The sequence below is a fragment of the Carassius carassius genome, chromosome 6, assembly GCF_963082965.1.
Source record: "Carassius carassius chromosome 6, fCarCar2.1, whole genome shotgun sequence".
NCBI lineage: Eukaryota > Metazoa > Chordata > Actinopteri > Cypriniformes > Cyprinidae > Carassius > Carassius carassius.
Window position 1 is genome coordinate 7555054 of NC_081760.1, and position 25090 is coordinate 7580143.

Consider the following 25090-nt stretch of genomic DNA (forward strand, 5'->3'; position numbering starts at 1 on the left):
GCTGTTACTTGGATGGTGAGCTGTATTGGATTTCTGCCAGAAATATTGTTTGGTGTTGAGGCCAAATAATTCAATTTTAGTTTCATCTGCCTCAGAATCATCAAGGTGCATTTTGGCAAAGCTCAGTCATGACTGCATGCAGCCTTTCTTGAGGAGTGGCTTTTTTTCTTGCAACCCTACCATACAAGCCACATTTGTGGAAAATTTGTGATGACAATGACCACTCTTTGTCATAAATTCCTGCAACTTCTTCAGAGTTGCTGTAGCTTCTTGGTCGCCTCTCTGACCAGTTTATTCCTGGCTCTTTATCAAGTTTGGAGCGACGTCCCAATCCAGGGAGGGTCTGTGTTGCACCAAAAACCTTCCACTTCTTAATAATATACTTCACTGTTCTTCTGATAAACTTTACTTTTTAAAATAATGAAAGAAAAACTGAAAAATTCTCTAGTTCTCATGTCTCTAGGATTAAACGGCATGTCAGCCCACAATCAAGTACTGTATAACATCAATTAGGAGACATACATTTACTCCAAGGTCAAATTAGGCTTTTCTCTTCATTCAACAGTGATAAGTGGTTATTTATGTTGTTTTTTTTGATGCCAGGCAAAAAGTCATGCTTCCAACCATTGTGCAGTAAGAATAATATCAAAAAACTAGTGCTACTGCTTACTGTGTCATTGTGTGCTCCAGATCCACAATCAATATGAAAATGTATCGATAAAAGTAGTTGCAATGAAATTTGAGCAGTAATATTTTACGAAAATGTGTGTGTGTGTGCTATGTTTTTCTTAGAATAAGAGTATCATATTATAGTATCATGCTAATGTCTTAATTGGGTCAGTATTGAGTCCAATCTTCCATGCATTTAATGTGAGACAAGCTATTGGTGTGGCATGGATTTGCCTGAGAGAGTTCCAAATCAGTTATGTTTGAGTTCCCATGCTGTTTAGGTTGCTGCATTGGAAGCTCGCTAGGTTGTGGAACACAGCTTCAGACACACAAAACAGAAACTTTGATCCCATCTCACATTAATGACACATTTTTTAAGACATGACAAAAGCATGGATTGGAAGTATCGCCCTAAGTTCACGGAGAGGAGAGTAACTCAACGTGCCTGGCATATTAAACTCTCACACTGATGCTTTACATCCCTGCCACAGCATCTCCATATGTCACGGCAAACAGCTCTCAACCCTGAAAATGACTCACAAGATGAACTCACTCATGGCTTATTCTTTCCCGTAATTATCACTGCTGCTGAATTAAAGAGCCTTTCCACAGACCAGCGAGTTTGTTGACGTGGATAAATGATAGTAGATTGTGTTTGCGTGTGTGTGCATGTTACAAACGCAAGGGAGGCTATGGGTTGTTAATTATCTATTAAACTAAAAGGTTAAACTGGAGATAGGCTGTTGGGAATACATTTAGGTATGACAGAGATTAATAAGAAAAAAATATCTCTTGTACAGAAGCACACGAATATGACTGAATTTAGAGCAGGATTGCTTTGCAGGATGCTTTGGATTTTGTTAATGCAGCCGACTAATGGAAAAAAAAACATGGCATAGAAAGTTAAGTATGGTACAGTATATGTATAATTTATTCTTACCACATAATAGTCAATAATAAGTGCTTCTAATGAGAGAAAACCACACACTTCAAAATTTCCAGGTGTTTCTGCCAGGAAAATATCTAAAAAAAAAAAAGAAAATCTTTGATCATATTTGAGCATGTGATGCTAAGCAGCTAGTTTTTTTTCTTTCCTGCCTGTCAGAAAAGCATGGGAGAAGCAGATATAGGCTTTTCTACATGTGAGGCATGCTGGTAAGAACATCCATAGTCCTTTTAGTCTTTGCATTCCTTACACTAGACAAGGCGAAGATGTTTCTGTGCTTGTCGTTCATAAGTTTGTTTTGGATCATGTGAGATTGCTGAGCTTAGCTTTTCATACAATTTTAAAAGATTCCCAAACACCTTTATAGGTTTTGCTCCTGGCTTTCTGACATAAGGGTGGAGTACAATGATGGGTTTACTAAAAGGAAAAGATATATTGGTGAGGGAAGTAGTTGGTTTGTATTGTTAGAGAATCTGACAGGAGGAAGCATTTCCTTCCTGTTAAATTTTCATTTTATATCTGCCTGTCAGTATTTGTTAGGGTTTGCCGAATGAGTAATGGCAAAATGACAGAGGTTTCCTCTGGATGTTAACTGTGGGGCATGACAAATTTACCATGATGATGAGTTGCGACTGCAGAAAAACAACAGAAGTTAGTAGGGATGGGCGATATCTTGTAGTTTGCGATATACCGGTAAAAAGTCTAGTTGTTGACCTATTTCTGTGTGTGACTGTGGAGTGATGTGAAAGAAGGAAGACGTGAAATTGAGCAGCTCCTTCTACAATATGGAACAGGTTTGGATAACGGTGCACAGTGCGACAAAAATCGGTGTGAAGGTCTTTGCACGCCAAGTGCAAAATTTTTGCATGTTTCTCCATTTTTTCGTATTCACCATCTTTTCCTATCAAAAAAATGCATGCTACGGATGCGAGAATGCAGAAAATAATTTAAATCTGAAAATTTTACTAGTCGCAATGTTATAATGAGTCACGTTTATATATATACAGTACAGACCAAAAGTTTGGACACACCTTCTCATTCAAAGAGTTTTCTTTATTTTCATGACTATGAAAATTGTAGAGTCACACTGAAGGCATCAAGGGCTATTTGACCAAGAAGGAGAGTGATGGGGTGCTGCGCCAGATGACCTGGCCTCCACAGTCACCGGATCTGAACCCAATCGAGATGGTTTAGGGGTGAGCTGGACCGCAGACAGAAGGCAAAAGGGCCAACAAGTGCTAAGCATCTCTCGGGGAACTCCTTCAAGACTGTTGGAAGACCATTTCAGGTGACTACCTCTTGAAGCTCATCAAGAGAATGCCAAGAGTGTGCAAAGCAGTAATCAAAGCAAAAGGTGGCTACTTTGAAGAACCTTATAATATGACATATTTTCAGTTGTTTCACACTTTTTTGTTATGTACATAATTCCATATATAATTCCACATGTGTTAATTCATAGTTTTGATGCCTTCAGTGTGAATCTACAATTTTCATAGTCATGAAAATAAATAAAACTCTTTGAAATAGAAGGTAGGTCCAAACTTTTGGTCTGTACTATATACTGTATATATATATATATATATATATATATATATATATATATATATATATATATATGTATAAAACACTGATAAAAGCATATATACCCCCACTTTATTGGTATTTAAAGTGACCCATTAAGCCTTTTGACTATTACCTTTCATGCAGTGTGTCATATAGCTGTATGTGAACATAAACTATCTGCAAAGTTGTTAAGTCGATAGATAAAGTGATTATCTGTCAAAAAAAATAAAAGAAGAGTGGGCTCGCAATCGCCGAAACGAGTCGTTGGGAATTTGAATCTTATACTGTTACTGCTCTACGTCACAAAATAACACGTTTGCATAATGTCCGCCCACGTTTTAGGTCGGCAACTTGCCTGCCCTCAAACACAGTAAAATTTCTATGTGGTTAACCCCATTTCCAGAAGAAGCTGTATCCTACCCTGTGAGAGTAAATTTGTTAATTACCACAAACTTGTCAACACTTGACACTTACCACTGAGAAGAATCCTGCTCCAGTCATGCTTGTGAATCAGTCTCTTGTCAATCAACCACTTCAACCGTTTCATCAACAGACTCCAGCTTGAGTTGGTAAGCTATGATCCATAAAATCTATTCTATGTATTGGCAAGTCTCTAGGGCTGTCATTCTGTCATGGCAATTGGCATTTCGTTTCCGACATGAGTTGTATGCGGTAGACCAATTCAGAGCTGTAGAGAGATCTCTCTACAGCTCTGGACCAATCACAAAGGACTGCGCCATCTGACCAATCATAGTAGTGAGGGCTCATGGAAAGGAGGGGTTTAGAGAGACCGATTCTTTAATCTTCTTCGCACGAGTCGTTTATGAATGATTTAGAAATAAGGTAAAATTGTATCTTTTTTCTGAGAAAACTATCATGATTTTTGACTTTGCATGCATGTAAACGTGTTTTAGGAGACTCATAAATCAATATTAGCAACCTTAAAAATGGCATAATTGGGCACTTTAAATAGTATATGTTTATGTTGAACTTTATTCTTGAACAGATGGCTCTGTTTTAAGCAGTATATAAAATGTTTCTATTGCTCATGAAAATGTTTCTGAAATGTCTGTGTATTCGAGAAATATAGTATGTTATTCACTTAATCTGTGATAGAGTATGCAAACACAGTGAGAGTGTCACTACCGGGAGCAAAAAGTGTGCAACTCGTTGTCTCCACTTTCAATTCAGTTTTAGGAGGGCGAGCACTAATATACTTTTGTCATCATACGTAACCTCAACTTGTGCAGAGATTGGGAGCAAACTCTATAAATAAGAAATATGAAGTCAGGACTAGTCTGTATGGGCTGAATAAAGCAAACCAGTGAAGTTTGGATGGATGTGATTGTAATGGAGGTAAAGATTATTACAGTGACATACTCATATATTATTAGATGTGCGTTATTGTTAATGTACAAATATACAGACCGTGTTTGTGTGCAAAAGCACATTTCAGTATGCTTGAATGTCTTGCAAGTGTTTTATAATGGACACTCGCTGAAGAAGCATGCTTTCATAGGAGTTTGCTTTGGTCAGTGGTGTTTATATACATATGGGCATGAACAGAGGAACTGTTCACTGGTTATGTCAAGCTGCCTACAGATCGCCATATTCAACAAATTCAGAATGTTTTTATTTACTTTTTTAAATTTGTGTTTTGGTTTGTTTAATATTTCTGAATGGATCGATGTATATTTATATACAGTCAGGTTAAGGCGACTGTTATAGTGGTCTGTTGGCTCAGGGTCATGTTTGGTATTGCAGCTTGACTTGAAATTATTTATATACCGTATGACGTATAGAAAATGCTCTTTAAACAAATGTAAAAAAAAAAAAAATTAACTGTCTAACTGTATACATAAATTGTGAATTATGAAAATTAAAAAAATCTTATAATTTATCTTGAAACAAAACTTGCAGAAAATATAGTTTTGTTGGAATCATCTTCTACGGAGCCCCACACATGACATGCAGGAAAAAATATAAGGCTAAATTGTGTGCACGATTTACTAATTCGTTCCCTCAATGTACTAAAACGTGCACATGATTACTATTGCATTCCCTCGATTTACTATTGCCTTCACTCAATTTATAAATTGTGCGCACGAATTACTAATTCGTTCCCTCGATTTGGCGATTTGGTTCCTCACACGATTTGGCAAATCGAGTGAACGCAATAGTAAATCGAGGGAACGAAATAGTAATCATGTGCACATTTTAGTAAATTGAGGGAACGAATTAGTAAATCGTGCGCACAATTTATTTATTTTTTCTTGCATGTCATGTGCGGGGCTCCGTATCTTCATTCTTTACTTTGGTAAAACGATTATATTAATTTAAAATGTCTCAAGTCTTACTTGTCACAGGTGCACTACTGACTGGAGACAAGGAGCACATCAATCCATAGAAGTTTAATGAACACAGGGAACAAGGAAAACTCACATAGCATATGTAGACTTAACAATACCAGATGCTAGACTGAACACAGGGAAGTCTATTTATACAGGACAGGGTGATGGAGACTAGACAAACCTGGGATCAATGGAAACACATAGGAAACACCTGGGATTAAATCAATGACGCGGGAGACAGAAACTGGGTCACAGAGCAAAACATACACAAAACATGGAACAGAGTCTAACATTTCTACTTCTCCTTTTGTTATAATGTGATAAATCATACCGGGATGTATGGTAAAATGTTTGGATGTGGTGCCCTACCTAGAAATTTTTTCTCCAGCTATATGTGCTAATCTCCCTGCTTTCTGTAATTCAATGAATTTGTCCTTAAAACACAACTGTGCTGTGTCAGGCCATTTTTAAATTAATTAACTCATCTCAAAGGACCAGGCAAGCTCAAAAGAGTTCTTACAAATGTCTGTGTTTGATTCTCCTGAAAGATCCATACTCTCTGTCTGATCCAGTCTGGAAAATAATCGTTGATGTGTTGATTTAATCAGTGTGCCCATTCTGACCTCGTCAGCCGATTTTCATTTATCGTACAAGTTAAAGTTATTTCCCCTCAGAGCACAATGTGTTTCTTTTGTGACTCTTGTTTTTCTTTACGGCGGTTAAAAACAGGGAAAACAAAAAGCTATTTGAGCAGTGGGGTTCAAAAAACCAGAGACTATTAGTAAAAATGTAGCTATTTTGCATGTTTCAAATCAGAAGTAATATTATCAACAGAATTTTTGTTTTGTTTTTAAAACTGTTTCAGATAATATAGTTTATTGTTGCAGTAAATCAGTAATTTTGATAGATATGGAAGGAAGTATCACTGAGTTCAGGCACTCCGAAATGGCTCTCAGTCCAACCAGAGAAGCGTTCTCCACTTCAGATGGATCACTGGGGATTGTCCTGCACACTTAGTTTACGTCTAATTTATCAGCTAATGTTGGCCCAGTTTATACTCTAACGATATTCCTCAGAGATAAGCTGCCCTTAAAAGACCTAGAACCATAGATTAATTACACAATTAAACCATCTGTGATTAGACTACAGAGATAAATACTTGGTTAGAGTGGTGTTTTATAGAGGAGTCACTAGGGCTGTCAAACGCATGCCTTCCCTTTATCTTCTCCTCAGGATTAGAAACGGGGTAAAGTTTATAGGAAGGGTCATTGATTGTTAGAAATCATTATACTGTACATCAACCACATGAAAGTAAATTAAGTCCAAAGTAAGAGTTTCTTTCCTTGCTGGTCAATAGGTAAGATATAGAACATACAGTGTTCTACAAAAAGTATTTGCAGACTTAAGACTCAAGGACAATAACTATAATGGTAACTAATTTAGCATCCACACCAATGCATGGTAATAATAAGTGTGCTCTGCAGTTTTGTTGTGTGCTGATTTAAATACACAAGCCCTCTAAAGTAGAGTGGATTCTGATTGGCTGTCAATGTTTTTATCATTCAGCAGCTGGAAAAATAATGTTTCCAATCATTTAGCCTGATTAAACTCTGCCCCTCCACAATCTCAAATTTAAGCCATTATGACTTTAAGCTGCAAAACGTCTTGGTTACATACGTAACCCTCATTCCCTGATGGAGGGAACGGAGATGTTATGTTGAATGACATATGGGGTCTCACTTGGGAGGCCAATCATCTCTGAGTTTAAGAGAAAACGCTAATGAAAATTGGCTAGTGGATTTAACACACCTGAGCCAATCCCCGTGCCCACGGATATAAATAGGCGGCAGGTGCATCCACTCACTAGTTTTTAAGCTGAGGAGCCGAGAACGTTTTCTGGCAACAGGTTCAAGGTTGTGGCATGGGGACATAACGTCTTCGTTCCATCCATCAGGGAACGAGGGTAACTTGCGTAACCTGGACGTTCCCTATCTGTCAGTCACTACGAGTTATGTCGAACGACATATAGGGTCCTATGGAAAACGCCACAACCTGAACACCGTCACAATCCTGTGGCTACGCTTAATGTTGTAACCTTCCCAAAGCCCCAGTGCAAATTCACTGACCTTGGTACCGAAGGGGCCAATGGGTGAGTACATCACTGCTGGAGAAGGCCACGCTGCTGTTCTGCCCACACAAAGTTAGAAAGATTGCTTCGAATCTTCCCTATTTGTTGTTCTTACAGCTTGGCAAGACGATAGGGGAGCAACCCTTTGGAAAAGGTCGCTACAAAGACCACATCCTACCCGTAGGGAGGTGACATGTGGAGATACTGATATGGTCTGACCCAGGGGGCAGTGCTACTTATGGAATGGGTCTCTGAGGCAGGTCCTACCTTAGAGTAGGGATGGCTGAGGTGTGTCTTTGTATCATAAATATTAAGTTATGATACTTTAAAGAAATATAAAACAAACATAATTAAATGATAACGCAATGTATTGTTCAAAAATAAGACCTACATTGAACATATAGTTAATGTCATCATAAACCTTTGTTACCGACCAAAATCACCATGGGACTTGATAAAAGATATAAAACATGGTAAAAGAGGGTACATTTTTTTTATTGGTAGTTGAAAGCATTAACAAAGCCTATTTATTTTATATAAAACACGCAAGGCACAGGGGATGTGTACACATTTGTGAATGACAAACGTCTCAACTCTTTAGCAATCAGCTTTCATCTGAGTTCTGCAGGAGCAGATTCCATGTAGGAATTCTCTGTAGGAAAGCATGTAAAACTCACTTCTTAGTTCTAACAATCACGACAACCTTTGCTTTTTATTTAGAGAAGAACCAGCATCATTCTAACACAATGGTTTAGTCTTTTCCTAAAAGCAACCATGATCCATTTTGAAAACATCACGGATCCTGGAAAGGTTCATCTGTACCATGTGCCTATCCAGTATCTAAAAATCAGCATTAAGGAGCAGAGAGCTGTGTGGGTGTACCAGCTACAGTGGGGGCAAGTGCACTGATGTGTTCACCAGCATAGGATTAACATGGTGTGGATATTTAGAGAGGCTGAGAAAAAGAACTCGGATTGAGTGAAAAAGTTGATATGTATTGTTTGTTAAAATCACTTTCTTGATGTAAAATTGTGATGTAACAGAAGTAGGTAGAGATCTTTTTTTCCATATTGTGAATATATGTAATGTGTACATCCAAGTGAATTAAAAATAAAGGGAGGGGTCTTGGTTTTATCCATTGGTGGTTGATTGAAAGTTGGCAGATCTGAATGTGACCTTGAGGTAAAATGTAAAGGTAATTTTACAGTTGGCAGGTTTAGTTAGGTTAAAACAAACTCTGATGCAATTACTTTGCTATGCGGTTCAACTAAATAAGTGAACGCTGCCATCTGAACCTTGGGGGGAAAATATTCAAACATATGTCTATGATGCATTTTTGCTATTCGCAATTCAGAAGCAAGATCGCGCTCATGCGTAAGATCAAATACACTGAAAAATATGTCCAACTGGCCGGCTTGGAGAGTATTCACTTAAACATAGTTTATGTCTTAAGTGGACGAGAATAGTTGGGAAAAAATCAGATGCGTGTCAATATATTGTCTTAAAGTTACAGACTGGCACTTGTACTACTATATATACTACTATACTACTATATATATATATATATATATATATATATATATAAAACAAAAAGTACCAATAACAATACTGTTAAAGTACCGAATCGATAAGCAGTATTGGTAAAATTAGTAATACCATTAAAACCTTAACAATACCTTTTCCTACTTTAAACAAACTAAAAACAGAACATGTCAGAGGATGCAATCCTTAAATGGTATTGGATCAGTTTCAGCTAATACTCAGAATTTCGGTATCCAAATCGGTCAGTTTTGAAAAAAATAATATGAATGTATATCTAGATTTAAGTGGACTAAATGTCTGAGATGTCTTTATATATACATCATCTGAAAGCTAAATAAATATGCATTCCATTGACATATGGTGTGTTAGGATCTGACAATATTTGCCCGAGATACAGCTATTTGAAAATCTGGAATTTGAGGGTGAAAAAAATCCAAATACTGAGAAAATCGCCTTTAAAGTTGTCCAAATGCAGTTCTTAGCCGTGCATATTACTAATCAAATAATATTATTTAATATATTTACGGTGGGATATTTACCAAATATCTTCATGGAACATGATCTTTACTCAATATCATAATGATTTTTGGCATTAAAGAAAAAAAACGATAATTTTGACCCACATTGTTTTTTTGTCTATTGCTAAAAATATACCCCAGCGACTTAAGACTTGTTTTGTGTTCCAGGGTAACATATGTATTCCCAGGAGAAGTCTAACATTTCACCAGAAGTTATGACATTTTGACAAAACATTAAAGCTAAAAAAACATGCATGGATAGGTTGTTCACAATAAAATCTATAAGAATCATTAAGAAAATAAATAGGTTGAATTAGCTGAAATAATGCTAATAAAGGAAGTCATAGGGTATTACTTTACACATTACAGATAAAATGAAATCTATGTAATGAGTGGATTAGGGGATCTGCATCTATTAGACACCGGTTAGACCCCATAATTTAAAATTCAACACAAAGTGTGAATTGGGTGCTAATGAGTCTGAGTGTGATGATATGTGTTTGTGTGTGTCTGTGTGTGTGTGGTGTCAGTTGAAGCGAGACCATATGGAAGACGCCACCTGGTGTGTCTGTTTGTCTTCTTCAGAGAAGAAGATCAAAGCAAGACGCAACATCATCACAGAGTCAATCACAGTATTTACTCAAGTCTTCCCATTTATTCTGGAATTAGAGGGATATTTTTTACTTGCTGATTGGTACACGTTGAAATGAGCTAAGATGTACTGTCAAAACTGCTGGTAAACTGGTACATCTTTTTGCATATTCCACTAGTTTGCTTACCAGTATCACTAAATTGCATGTTATCCAGACACATAAGCAGAAAAACAGAAAAAGCTAAGAAATATGTGTCCTCACCAATGAAAGCTGCCACTTGTGTGGAGTTTCCTTAAAGGCATATTTTAGGTTGAATTTATGGGCCGTATCTGTGAAATGCTGTTGATTACCACAAACAATAATTTCACCCCTTTATATAAATGAGTGAGAAACCCATTTATTCATTACCATAATAGGAGCCTAGAAGGCAAGCAGGTCAACCACAATAAATGTTTAATATTTAGTATTTCTTACCAACCCTGTATGTCCACAGTTATATACAGTTTTTATATTAATGTCAGGACTAGCTAAAAATTTAAAGCTAGTTCCATGTCAGGATACCAGGAATAGCATGGGAAGGATGTGACACCAGTAACCATAAAGCACTGTTTACATGGAACTAATAGCCAAGTTTTGCAAATGTATTATCTTAATAAGGCATAATGAGAGGTTTCTTCAACTAATCTCACTTCAAAATATGACTAATCTGACTATGTTTCCTTTTAATCTAAACTTCTAATGCAGCGCCTTGGCTTTCCGTTAGCCTATTAGCTTGTCTTCCACATTTCTATTCACTTTTCGACTTTCCAACCATATATTATTCTATCTCTCGCTCCATTTCTTTTCTCTCTCCATTTTAACGAGTTTATCAAACAACTGTGGTAAGTCAAAAATCATTTATCTCATGGCTTTTTCTCCTGTTATTGTCAATTGCACTGCTTGCCATAGTGTAACATGCTCTGTCAGCAGTGAGGGATTCACATGTGATAAATGCAGGGGAATAGTTAGGCTGACAGAGAATATTTTAGAACTACAGACATGCATCCAAAATTTTACTTTGGATAGTAAGAATGTGAGGGCTTTAGATACGGCTTTGGATGCAATTAGTTTATCAAGTCCTACATTGTTTGGTTCCGGTTGCTGAACCACCGCTGCAGGTCAACTGGGTGACTGTGAGTCACAGGACAAAGGAAGTTTAGTAGACAATTGGACGAGTTTTGGGGCAGACCTGACCTGTTAAAAAGAGATGGTCTTCTTCCTTCCAGGGGTGGTGCCACTGTTCTTTCTAGAAATATGGCACATAGTCTAAGAATTTGTACTTGATTAACTGGGACCCAGGTCAGTAAGCAGACAGACGGGCTGTTAGCTATCTCATGTCACAGAAACAATTTCTCAGCACACAGAGACTCTTTCACCTAGATATCATACTAAAGAGACTTTGTCTGTTTGCGAGCTAACAAAAAAAAACTCCAAAACAATTTATGGGTAACAATTTAATTGATGTTCAACAAATAGAAAACAGATATAATACAAATAAACACATAACGTTTGGCTTAATGAATATTAGATCCCTTTCTATGAAAATTCTTTTTGTAAATGTCTGATATGATCACAGATCATAACCCAGATGTGATCTGTTTGACAGAAACCTGGATAAAACCAGATGACTACATTAAAGATACAGGTTGTAGGACCTGCCACTAGAGGACGCACTACCAAAACAATAACAACCGCGTGGTTTGATGACGCTAAGAAGGAGTGTGGAATGATGGGATTTGTTGTCTTCTACCCAACCGCTGATGGCCATCAATCAGACGATATGAAAAAGATTACCACTTGTCCAACAAATATATACACTCGTGTACATTCAAACACAATAATTGGGCATACATAGCAAACGTGAGTTCAATGACTTGCGCGAGTAGATTACATACAAAGTCAATGCAAAGACGCGATCAGACTATGGATCAGACTCGTCCTCGCGCGGGTCTAGAGATGTGATGCCCCGCGTTTGGCGTGTATGCCCCATAATACTAATCTTGTTGATCGTTATAATAGCATACGTTTTCTGTAAAGATACAAATCAAAACAACTCACCTGTCGAGTAAAACCACAAGCGAGATCGGCATCTCTTTCTAGTTGAAGTTTGTCATGAAGCTCTCTCCATCTAGAAAATGCAACACCAATATTTCTCTCTTTCTCTCTTCTTTTTGCTCTTTCTCTCCTCTTGTCCCAAACTCTTCTTGGGTCATTTGGTTGGCCCGTACGCTTACGTTTATGCAGAGGTGGAAAGTAACGAATTACATTTACTCGCGTTACTGTAATTGAGTAGCTTTTTTGTGTACTAATACTTTTTAAAGTAATTTTTTAAATTTGTAATTTTACTTTTACTTAAGTATATTTTGTTTGAAGTATTGTACTTCGCTACATTTTAAAACACATTAATTACTGAGTAAAAAAAATAAAAATAAAAATAATAAATCGCTCCCTGGAAACTACGGCAGTAAATAATGAGCAGGAGGGCAAACTGGCGCTAAAATCAAAAGAAAGATGCAGACGGACAAAACAGGCGTTAGTGGTGCAGACACCGCTGAAAACGAAACCCCGTCATATTCTGAAGTTGAACTCGAAGGAAATGAAGTGAACCCCTGGCCATATGTATGCTCTATTATGCAGTGTAAGCTGTACTTGCCTAAAACCAAACTAGCAGCTTATAAAATCTCGACAAGACATCAACCCTTCGCAAGAATGTAGAGGTAAGCTAAATAATTGCATCGTTGCATTGGTGGTTAAAATGAAGCTTTGACATTTTAGCAAGAGGTTTTGCACAAATTAGCCAAAAAGACAGTGGTGAGGAGTGTGCTATTTTTGTTTTAATGATGTGCGCGCGCATTTATAGTGCGTTCTTTCACTGTGTCTCCTAAAATGCATTTAGAATGATCGCAAAATTGAAGATATAGGGGCAGAAAATTCACATATTTATATAATTTCATATATTAAATCAAAATCACACAAAGAATGCCATCTTTTCCATGAATATATACATACATATATATAACAGTTCAGTAAACAAGTTAATTAAGAGACTTGCGTTTTAGACACCATATTGCCTTTTTTAGCTCTATTTCTACAACAGAAAATAATTCCAAACACAGCCACCAAAGCACAGTTTTGCGTCTCTGAGCAACGTGACAGTGTTTCGTTTCTGAATGAATCAAACGTTTAAATGATTCGGTTCAATCGCAATGACTCACTTATTAACAGTGACTTGCTGACACATACTGGCCATTTTAATTTCACATTTAAAGTAGGCTATCTTTTGATTTTTTTAAATAATTAATTTCTTATCATTTCAAATGAGTATTCAACATTTTATGTCTTGTATATCAAAACATTATTCATGCATTTGTAACTGCAGGTTAAATGCATTCTTGTCCAGCACTACACAGTGTGATACATCTAAATGCCACTTCCAATGAATATTCTGCATTTCCTCTGCATTAAAAGATGAGTTTGTTGATACTGATTTCCTTGGCAACAGCCCAAATGTATTATTATTCTAAATAACTGATTCCTTTAATTAAAAACAACTACAACCCGAATTCCGGAAAAGTTGGGACGTTTTTTAAATTTTAATAAAATGAAAACTAAAAGACTTTCAAATCACATGAGCCAATATTTTATTCACAATAGAACATAGATAACATAGCAAATGTTTAAACTGAGAAAGTTTACAATTTTATGCACAAAATGAGCTCATTTCAATTTTGATTTCTGCTACAGGTCTCAAAATAGTTGGGACGGGGCATGTTTACCATGGTGTAGCATCTCCTTTTCTTTTCAAAACAGTTTGAAGACGTCTGGGCATTGAGGCTATGAGTTGCTGGAGTTTGGCTGTTGGAATTTGGTCCCATTCTTGCCTTATATAGATTTCCAGCTGCTGAAGAGTTCGTGGTCATCTTTGACGTATTTTTCGTTTAATGATGCGCCAAATGTTCTCTATAGGTGAAGGATCTGGACTGCAGGCAGGCCAGGTTAGCACCCAGACTCTTCTACGACGAAGCCATGCTGTTGTTATAGCTGCAGTATGTGGTTTTGCATTGTCCTGCTGAAATAAACAAGGCCTTCCCTGAAATAGACGTTGTTTGGAGGGAAGCATATGTTGCTCTAAAACCTTTATATGCCTTTCAGCATTCACAGAGCCTTCCAAAACATGCAAGCTGCCCATACCGTATGCACTTATGCACCCCCATACCATCAGAGATGCTGGCTTTTGAACTGAACGCTGATAACATGCTGGAAGGTCTCCCTCCTCTTTAGCCCGGAGGACACGGCGTCCGTGATTTCCAAGAAGAATGTCAAATTTGGACTCGTCTGACCATAAAACACTATTCCACTTTGAAATAGTCCATTTTAAATGAGCCTTGGCCCACAGGACACGACGGCGCTTCTGGACCATGTTCACATATGGCTTCCTTTTTGCATGATAGAGCTTTAGTTGGCATCTGCTGATGGCACGGCGGATTGTGTTTACCGACAGTGGTTTCTGAAAGTATTCCTGGGCCCATTTAGTAATGTCATTGACACAATCATGCCGATGAGTGATGCAGTGTCGTCTGAGAGCCCGAAGACCACGGGCATCCAATAAAGGTCTCCGGCCTTGTCCCTTACGCACAGAGATTTCTCCAGTTTCTCTGAATCTTTTGATGATGTTATGCACTGTAGATGATGAGATTTGCAAAGCCTTTGCAATTTGACGTTGAGGAACATTGTTTTTAAAGTTTTCCACAATTTTTTTACGTAGTCTTTCACAGATTGGAGAGCCTCTGCCCATCTTTACTTCTGAGAGACTCTGCTTCTCTAAGACAAAGCTTTTATAGCTAATCATGTTACAGACCTGATATCAATTAACTTAATTAATCACTAGATGTTCTCCCAGCTGAATCTTTTCAAAAATGCTTGCTTTTTTAGCCATTTGTTGCCCCCGTGCCAACTTTTTTGAGACCTGTAGCAGGCATTAAATTTTAAATGAGCTAATTAAGTGGATAAAAGTGTAAAATTTCTCAGTTTAAACATTTGCTATGTTATCTATGTTCTATTGTGAATAAAATATTGGCTCATGTGATTTGAAATTCCTTTATTTTTCATTTTATTAAAATTTAAAAAACGTCCCAACTTTTCCGGAATTCGGGTTGTAGTTTGAGATTAATAGACCTATCCCAGGGGTGTCAAACTCAGTTCCTGGAGGGCCGTAGCCCTGCAGAGTTTAGTTCTAACCCTGCTCCAGCACACATATCATGTAGTTTTCAAATAAACCTAAATGATTAGATTAGCTGGATCAGGTGTGTTTAATTAGGGTTATATCTAAACTGTGCAGGACTGTGGCCCTCCAGGAACTGAGTTTGACAACCTTGGCCTGTCCCATTTTTGACTCCCTCCCACTGTTAAAATGTAACTAAGTAATTTTTACTCTGAGTAAATTTTAAATGAGCTACTTTTTACTTTTACTTGAGTAGATTTTTAGACTGGTACTTTTACTTGTACTTCAGTAAAATTTCATTAATGTAATGGTACTTTTACTTGAGTAGAATATTTTTGTACTCTTTCCACCTCTGCGTTTATGTGGTTCCTACGTATGGGTAACTAACATCATTAACAGGCGAATGCACTGCCCCATGTCACTGTCAGGGGCGGACTGGGACCAAAAAGTGGCCCTGGACTTTCTGGCCCACAGCAGCCCACCACTTCAAAACGCAAACGCCCCTGTTTTGATGTAATTTATTTATTTGATATTTAAGTATACTGTTTGGGGATTTTAACCAATAGGGCAACTGATCCTCCATCGAAAAAAAAAAAAAAAGATAACCTGCGTGCTGCAGCTGTTCATTTAGCGACTCCTAGTGAGCGATACATGTTCATCACGAGACAAACATTCTCCTAGAACTCACACTTTGCATTCAATTAACCAGTGTTGGGGAGTAACTAGTTACATGCAACTTAATTACGTAATTTAATTACAAAATAAATGTAACTGTAATCAGTTACAGTTACTAGGAAAAAATGAGTAATTAAATTACAGTTACTTCTGAAAATTTTAAAGATTACAGTGGGGATTACATTTGAATATTTACACACATCCACATACAGATGTAATTGATTTCTTTCCCAAATTGAACTGACTATTCTGAGACGTACGGCCCTATAATTTCCGCGATGCAGAAACATAGTCTGGTTAGTAGAATCCAGTCATAAAAACGGGATTGCTATTGCCTAACACGGACGGAATATGCCACATTGGACAAATATATCAAAAGTACACTTGCATCAAAGCATATGCAAAGTTTTAATATTTGCTATAAATTCAGAGACAAAGGTTACTGTTGTTAAACCATGCCACAAATTTACATATTTATTTATTTTAAAATAAATACAAATGGTAATCCATTTGCAATAATAATAATTAAAAAAAACATGGTTACTGTACTTTTACGTAATAAAAGCAGTTAATTTTTGTGAGGGAAAAACATGACTCATGTTCAGTATTAGGATTTTATATTGTAGTGATGCACTCAATTTGACATGTAGGCAATTTAGAAAGTATAGTTTTGTTAAATCTTGAGTGTTAAAGTCATGAGGTAGATGGATAACAGGGCAAAATAAAGAGACTGAAAAGAAAAAAGAAATGAAGTGAAGGTGAAGTTCAGGAGAGAACTTTTAATTATTTTGCATGTCCCCAAACTAAAGATTTAAATCTTTTTTTATATCAGGTCCATACAAAAAATAGTGTTGTCCATGAATTTGTTTGTATGAGTTTGAGATTTCCCGGTCTGAAATTTTATCCCAGTCCGCCCCATGTGGAAATTAATGAAGCAGACATGCAGGCATGTGTTCAAATGTGATCATCTTAATTCAAGTGATGAAGGATTGTAAAAGTCTGACAGTATTGAGCACTGCTGTAAGGTTAAGGTTACTCCTGAATGGTGTAAATGTTTAAAGATGATTAACAGTTGCAAATAAACATTTATTGGAGATTTTGAAAAGTAATCAAAAAGTAATCAAAACTAATTAGTTACATTACTTTAATAAAGTAATTGAAAAAGTTACACTACTATTACATTTTAAATAGGGTAACTTGTAATCTGTAACCTATTACATTTCCAAAGTAACCTTCCCAACACTGCAATTAACAGATGCATGAATATGCGGTAATATAAGTTCATGATCCGATTCGTGAACAGATTATTCTCTTGAGTAAATCTTTTAAAATAATCATTTATTTTGTTTAACGAAAACATTGTGGAAACCAGTGGTTCACAAACTGGATAGATCTGAGGTGCAGGGCTCGCAAAATCGCTAGCCCGACGTCCAGGGGCTATTGTGTTTTGCAGTCGGGCTCCAAAATGTATCACTGCTCTTCCCGACGGGCTATAGTGAATAGTGATTTAAAATTCGCGTTGTTCACTCGCTTGGAGGGGTGAAATGTATCGTAGTTGATCGTTTTCACTTGTTTCTAAATCTTGCTGATTCAACTTTTTTAAACAATTTGCGCGCGTTCGAAGCTTGCGCGCACTCGTTCAAAGCACGCGCTGTGAGCAGCATTTCAGACAATGCGCGTACAAAGAATTAATTCATCTTTTGGGTATCCTAACTTCTGAATGAATAAATACACACACAATTATTTCAAAATAATTGTCTCTGCAAGTATTCTCGTAAACACAGTCGGTTATGTTTTAAGTGAACGTATACAGTGGCCTGCTGCTCAGAGAAATTCGCTGTACCAGATGAATCTGTCTCTCTCTAAATTAGACGAAAACGCGCTTGTTGGCTGCGCGATCGACTCACTCATCCATTTGCGTAGAAAAGAGATGTAATATTATGATTTCCGTCAATTAAAAAAAAATAAATAAAAAATATATATATATTTGTGTACCGGGTGGGCCGGCCCACATTGGCTAGCGGCCCACCGGGAAAAGTCCCGGTGCTCCAGATGGCCAGTCCGCCCCTGGTCACTGTTTAGAATGGGATTTTCTCATGATTTACAAGTATTTGAAAACATGAGAGATATTTTTAGTAATCAGCTGGACAAAATATATAACACTAGCCCAATATCTTACAAATTGTACCTTTAAATGCTTACTTTAAATGAGTTAAATGTGATTACTGTTATAAATATGAGCTTAATCCAAGTAAAGGGGGAGGTGTTGTTACATTTCATAGTAATATTTTCAGTATTTTTCAGAGCTCTGGTTTTAAGTATAATTAATTTGAAGTAATGGTGCTTCATATACAAGCAAAGAATTTATAAAAAAATTGCAGAGTTAGTGTTGGCTGCAGATAAAGTCTTACTTTTTGGAGATTTTAATATCCATGCTGATAATGAAAAAGATGCATTGGGATCAGCATTTATAGACATTCTGAACTCTATTGGAGTTAGACAAAGTGTTGGGCCAAATCATTGTCGTAATCATACTTTAGATTTAATACAGTCACATGGATTTGATGTTAATGATGTTGAAATTCTGCAGCAGAGTGACATATCTTGGATCGGTTCTCAAGTTCCTGGGCTTTTTTGCACGTTTGTCACCTTGTATATGTTAAATTAAAGTAATTTTTGTGATAGACCCTTGCCTGTGTCTAATTGTATGTCTTTCAGTATGCGGATATTTTTATTTTTTATTTTTTGTATTGCATGGAGGGAAAGTACTTCTACTTAAAGAAAGAAAGCTCCAAATACTGATCTGCTTATTTTTCATCTATTTAGAAGAATATTAAATACAGTGGTTAAATTAACAAAAAAAAAAAAAAAATTCAACAGACGCAGACATTTCCCAACAGCACAGCAGTGCTTGACTTTTTGAACTTCTTTACTTCCAAGATCGATACTATTGACTATCGATCTGAGACAAAATTCTAACCATGCAGCTGTCAGCTACAGTATCACATGAGACAGTGCACTATAGATTCCCTGAGGAATAATTCCACTTATTCTCTGCTAAAGGAGAGGAAGTATTGTTCACTCACCTAAAGGATTATTAGGAACACCATACTAATACTGTGTTTGACCCCCTTTCGCCTTCAGAACTGCCTTAATTCTACGTGGCATTGATTCAACAAGGTGCTGAAAGCATTCTTTAGAAATGTTGGCCCATATTGATAGGATAGCATCTTGCAGTTGATGGAGATTTGTGGGATGCACATCCAGGGCACGAAGCTCCCATTCCATCACATCCCAAAGATGCTCTATTGGGTTGAGATCTGGTGACTGTGGGGGCCATTTTAGTACAGTGAACTCATTGTCATTCTCAAGAAACCAATTTGAAATGATTCGAGCTTTGTGACATGGTGCATTATCCTGCTGGAAGTAGCCGTCAGAGGATGGGTATATGATGGTCATAAAGGGATGGACATGGTCAGTAACAATGCTCAGGTAGGCCGTGGCATTTAAACGATGCCCAATTGGCACTAAGGGGCCTAAAGTGTGCCAAGAAATCATCCCCCACACCATTACACCACCACCACCAGCCTGCACAGTGGTAACAAGGCATGATGGATCCATGTTGTCATACCATCTGAAAGTCTCAACAGAAATCGAGACTAATCAGACCAGGGAACATTTTTCCAGTCTTCAACGGTCCAATTTTGGTGAGCTCGTGCAAGTTGTAGCCTCTTTTTCCTATTTGTATTGGAGATGAGTGGTACCCGGTGGGGTCTTCGGCTGTTGTATCCCATCCGCCTCAAGGTTGTGAATGTTGTGGCTTCACAAATGCTTTGCTGCATACCTCGGTTGTAACGAGTGGTTATTTCAGTCAAAGTTGCTCTTCTATCAGCTTGAATCAGTCAGCCCATTCTCCGCTGACCTCTAGCATCAACAAGGCATTTTCGCCCACAGGACTGCCGCATACTGGATGTTTTTCCATTTTCACACCATTCTTTGTAAACCCTAGAAATGGTTGTGTGTGAAAATCCCAGTAACTGAGCCGATTGTGAAATACTCAGACCGGCCCATCTGGCACCAACAACCATGCCACGCTCAAAATTGCTTAAATCACCTTTCTTTCCCATTCTGACATTCAGTTTGGAGTCCAGGAGATTGTCTTGACCAGGACCACACCCATAAATTCTTTGAAGCAACTGCCATGTGATTGGTTGATTAGATAATTGCATTAATGAGAAATTGAACAGGTGATCCTAATAATCCTTTAGGTGAGTGTATAAACTTGTCAAATCATTGAAACCAACAACGTGTTAGACCCTGTTTCATCTAAACTATTAAAAGTGGTGCTTCCAGAAGTAATAGATTCTTTTCTAAATATTATTAATTTGTCAGTCAATCAGGGTACTGACTTTTATTAAGCCTTTTTTTATTAAAAACTCATATTCCTAGATCCTAGAGAATTAGTCAATTTTAAGACTGATCTCAAATCTCCCTTTTCTTTCAAAAATACTAGAAAAGGCAGTATCCTCTCAGCTATGTTCCTTCTTAGAGAGAAATGGTATCTCTGAAGATTTCCAGTCAGGATTTACACCGCATCATAGTACTGAGACTGCTCTCATCAGATTTACAAATGCTCTTGCTCTTATCATCCAATCCAAGTTGTATTTCTTTGTTAATGCTACTGGATCTTACACCTGCAGGTGACACTAGCGACCACAACATTCTTTTGAGTAGACTGCTAATTATGTTGGCATTAGTCGAATTGCATTGGCATGGTTCAAATCTTTCTTTTCTGGCTGTTATAAATTTGTAACAGTGAATGAAGAGGTATTATATTGACAGAACCGATCATAGAATTCTGGGGGCCCTGTAAAACTGTATCGGCTGGTTGGGGGGGGGGTTATGAATGACTGAAAAACACGCATTTGTGGGCCCTATCATACACCCGTTGAAATGCTGTGTTTTTGCTAGTTTCAGCCCGACGTTGTAGTTTAAATAGCAAATCCATCCTGATCTAAAAACGAGGAATGTTCAGGCACATTGCACATTGAATATTGAGGCAAGTGAAATAGACTGCGTCATTGACCAACAAAAACCTGGTCTAAAGTCATTGGCCCAGGAGGTATTTTTTATTTAAAGAGCGCATTAGTATAGGTGGGTCCACAGCACATACACACTGCTTATTACACACACAGGGACACACAGCTGTGTGTCAAATATTAAAAATTTAACGATCGCAATGTAAAAGATTATTATTGTGTAGGCTACATTAATATATAAATGCCTACGTCATAATGGATAGTCATTTCATGTATCAGAATTAGGCTACCTATTTGCTTGTGCATGACCAGCTCCATTTCATCTCTGCAGACGCGTTCTGTCTATGCATTTACAAATTTCGTCGTATAAATAGCAAATCCACCATGGCACGACCGCAACTAGCTCTTAAAGAAAATGGCAGATGAGACTCTAATTGAATTGGGATATGAGTGTTCATAATCGAATGAATGCAACGCATTTGTTCGTGTATCACTCCGTTATGAATCACATTCTTGGAAAGTGCTTGAGAAACAGTGTTTTCAGATACTGAAAGCTGATTGGTTTGAATGGTTTACCTATGACGATGATTGGTTATGTATTTGTCAGGATGCAACTCTAAAGCAAATGTGGTTGTATCATTTCATGCTGTTAACCCTCTCTGTTGATCTGAGATTAGAAGGATTATATAGATTAATGCTCAGGGATTTCTGGAGTATCGTAGATTTGTAGACAAGATTATGTATGACTTTGTCATTAACATTTGTCGTCACCTACTGGTGTAACAATGTTTATTAATTAATTAATAAACAATTAATTAATCTGAATAAATCTTTAGTGAATGGGTTTATAAGATTTCACTTACAAATCAAAATAACCTTGATTCATTTAAAACTTCATTTTTACAATACACATAATTCAAGTAATGCAGCTTTAAATGATTCTAATTAAAATCACAGAATCCTTCCATACACTGTTCTAAAAGACACTCGCTCTATCAGTATCAAAAACAAATAATTACAATTATCACTGGACATAGTTTTCAAATTACATAATCATTAAATATCAACTCTTCATATCTTTCTAAATGACCTCTCCTAAACCAAAAGTGACAAAAGAGTGAGATAACACCCTCATGTTTCCACGCACGCACAACACACACACACACACACACACACACACACACACACACACACACACACACACACACACACACACACACACACACACACACACACACACACCTGTATTTGCTGTAATGCTTTTGATAATGTAGCATATGGCAATTTGGTTGTGGCCTATATTAATAACTGGTATCACTGTTTGATGACAGCATAATAACAGAGATTTTGACCATTAAAACTATGATTTGAAGCATCAGTCACTCCCAGAAACCTATAAAAAAATATTAACTTTTTGTACATGTAGTGAACATAAAGTTCACCTATTATTTTATCACTAATTTATCAAATTAAATTTAATAAAATTTCTCACCGATTAATCTGTCTACAAGTACACTTCTTTTTGTTAAATCTCTGATTGAATTTTCCTCAGGTTACACGCATGTCTTAATGCATTTCAAGATCATAGAAATTACTTCTGTGGAATGATATATAATATATAAATGTATACTATTTCCACTGCGAAACAACAAGTAAGATGACTCACTGTTTATCAAGTGCCCATTTCCTGTTTATTAGTGAATATTAAATTATTACAGCTTCTCTTCCTCTGTTTTTTTCCCTTCTTCTACCAGCATCCATCATGAATCCCATGTCACATCTATACTACAAAAAGAGCAGCTACTCTCCATACCGAGACAGAATCCCTCTACAGATTGTCCGAGCGGAGGTAGAGCTGTCTCTAGAAGAGCGCTCGTTCCTTTCAGCTGTAGAAAAGGGCGACTATGCAGGGGTCCAGCATGCACTGCGTGAGGCGGAGGTCTATTACAACATTGACGTCAACTGCGTGGATCCGCTAGGCCGCAGTGCGTTATTAATCGCTATTGAGAATGAGAACCTTGAGGTGATGGAGCTGCTTCTGGATCATGGAGTGAACACTGGAGATGCTCTTCTCTATGCCATTCGTAAAGAAGTGGTGGGAGCCGTAGAGTTACTGCTGTCTCACAGGAAACCCAGTGGAGAGAAACAGGTCAGTATATGTGTTGTTGACTGTCGAAAAGAGTGTCGCTGTGATTTTGCCAAGTAAGACATGTTCCTGGATCAAATCTTTCTGGATCAACATTATTGTCCAAAAATACAGACTTAACCCAGTCCCTACCCCTAAACCTAACCCTACCCATACTTTATTCCTATAATGATAGCTGATTAACAAGGGTGTAGAAGCATCTAACCCTGATTGTAAGCCTAAAACAGATATTTCCTGAAAAAATATATCTCAATTCTGATTGGTTGATTGGAATGTTGTTCCAGGATCAACAATGATGTTGATCCAGGATCAACAATGATGTTGATCCAGGAACATGTTGTTCTTGGTGAAATAACGCTCACCTGAAAAGAGACACTTTACACTAGTATCAATTTCTGTCATGGTTCAGGTTGGTTTATGCATTCTTAGTCTAGACTCGATCTGATAATGTTGGATAAGTAAGTTAAGAAGCCTAAAAGCGATACCAGCAAAACATATCGGCCTGATTGAGCTTTTCAGATGGTTTAGACTGTAATAACCAGGTGCAATGAAACAAATTTCTTGCGGAAAGTTATTTGTCTGTACACACTGAAAACCATATAAAAAATGCTGCTTAACACGATATAATCACAGACAGTCAAAACAATTTTATGTTTTATGGAATGCAACAGTCAGGTTCCAGAAATGGATTTTTAACTAGTTTTTATACACCTTTAAAGACAGACCTATTGTGAGCTCTGTGGTTGTTAATCAATCATACATTCTTTTATTGAAACGATTATATTTCATATTATTTCAACATATTTTCTCAAAGAGTCGTTTTTAACAATGGAATGCCTGGTGAAAAACTACATTTCCCATAATGCTGTAAAGAAAACTCCACCAATCAGAGAGTCACGGTGAGCAAATCCACTCTGCAGGAAACCATGATGTAGTTGAGTATTGACACGCTCTCAAAATACTTCGATTCTGCTTTTTTTTTTTTTTCAGTATATATTTTGAAATATTTTTATATACTATACATGATCAACAACTCTAAAATGAATAATTTAACATTTCTCCATAGTTTTTTTTATCTGATAGATATCTGACTGGTTCTGAAAGCAAGTTTAAACAGTTTAATGAAATAAATCATGAGTTTGAGATTCATTTGTATTTTTGACTGATTCTTTAAAAAGAAGAACTAATTAAAAAATAGTCATATTCTGAATCAGATGCAAGACAACCCTAGAAAAATTGTCTTTGCATTCTTTAATAAGCTCATAACTCTGCTAAAACATAATTTCACTTGCTGTGGTGATGTGCATTTGTTTGCAGAGCAGGAAATGCTTTCATAGTGTGGTTCTTTAGTATAGTACAGTACAGTATTTCATCCACATCAGTGATCAAATTTGATTGAAACTTTGTGATTGTCAGTGGCATTGAAAATCACACTAACACTAACTAGCACTAGCTTGCTCTATTCTTCTGTTTTCTTTTCAATTATTATATAACACACACAAAAAATCTTGCTATGCATACTGCATGAACCTTGTCATAGCACTTGGATATCATTGCTCTCCTGTTTGTTTTTTATTGCTTCCATTGTCCTCATTTGTGAGCTGCTTTAGATAAAAGTGTCTGCTAAATGACTAAATGTAAATGTAAATCATTAAAATCA

At 37.0% G+C, this 25090-nt stretch overlaps 1 protein-coding gene across 1 annotated transcript in view; it reads left to right on the top strand.

Annotated features, from left to right (window-relative positions):
* Positions 1–25090, top strand: part of LOC132142312 (short transient receptor potential channel 5-like) — a 106182-nt gene that overhangs the window by 6877 nt on the left and 74215 nt on the right. The window contains exon 2 of the mRNA XM_059552099.1: positions 23039–23433. Coding sequence (XP_059408082.1) covers positions 23047–23433 — 387 coding nt within the window. The 5' untranslated portion in view covers positions 23039–23046. The remainder of the gene's footprint in view (positions 1–23038; positions 23434–25090) is intronic.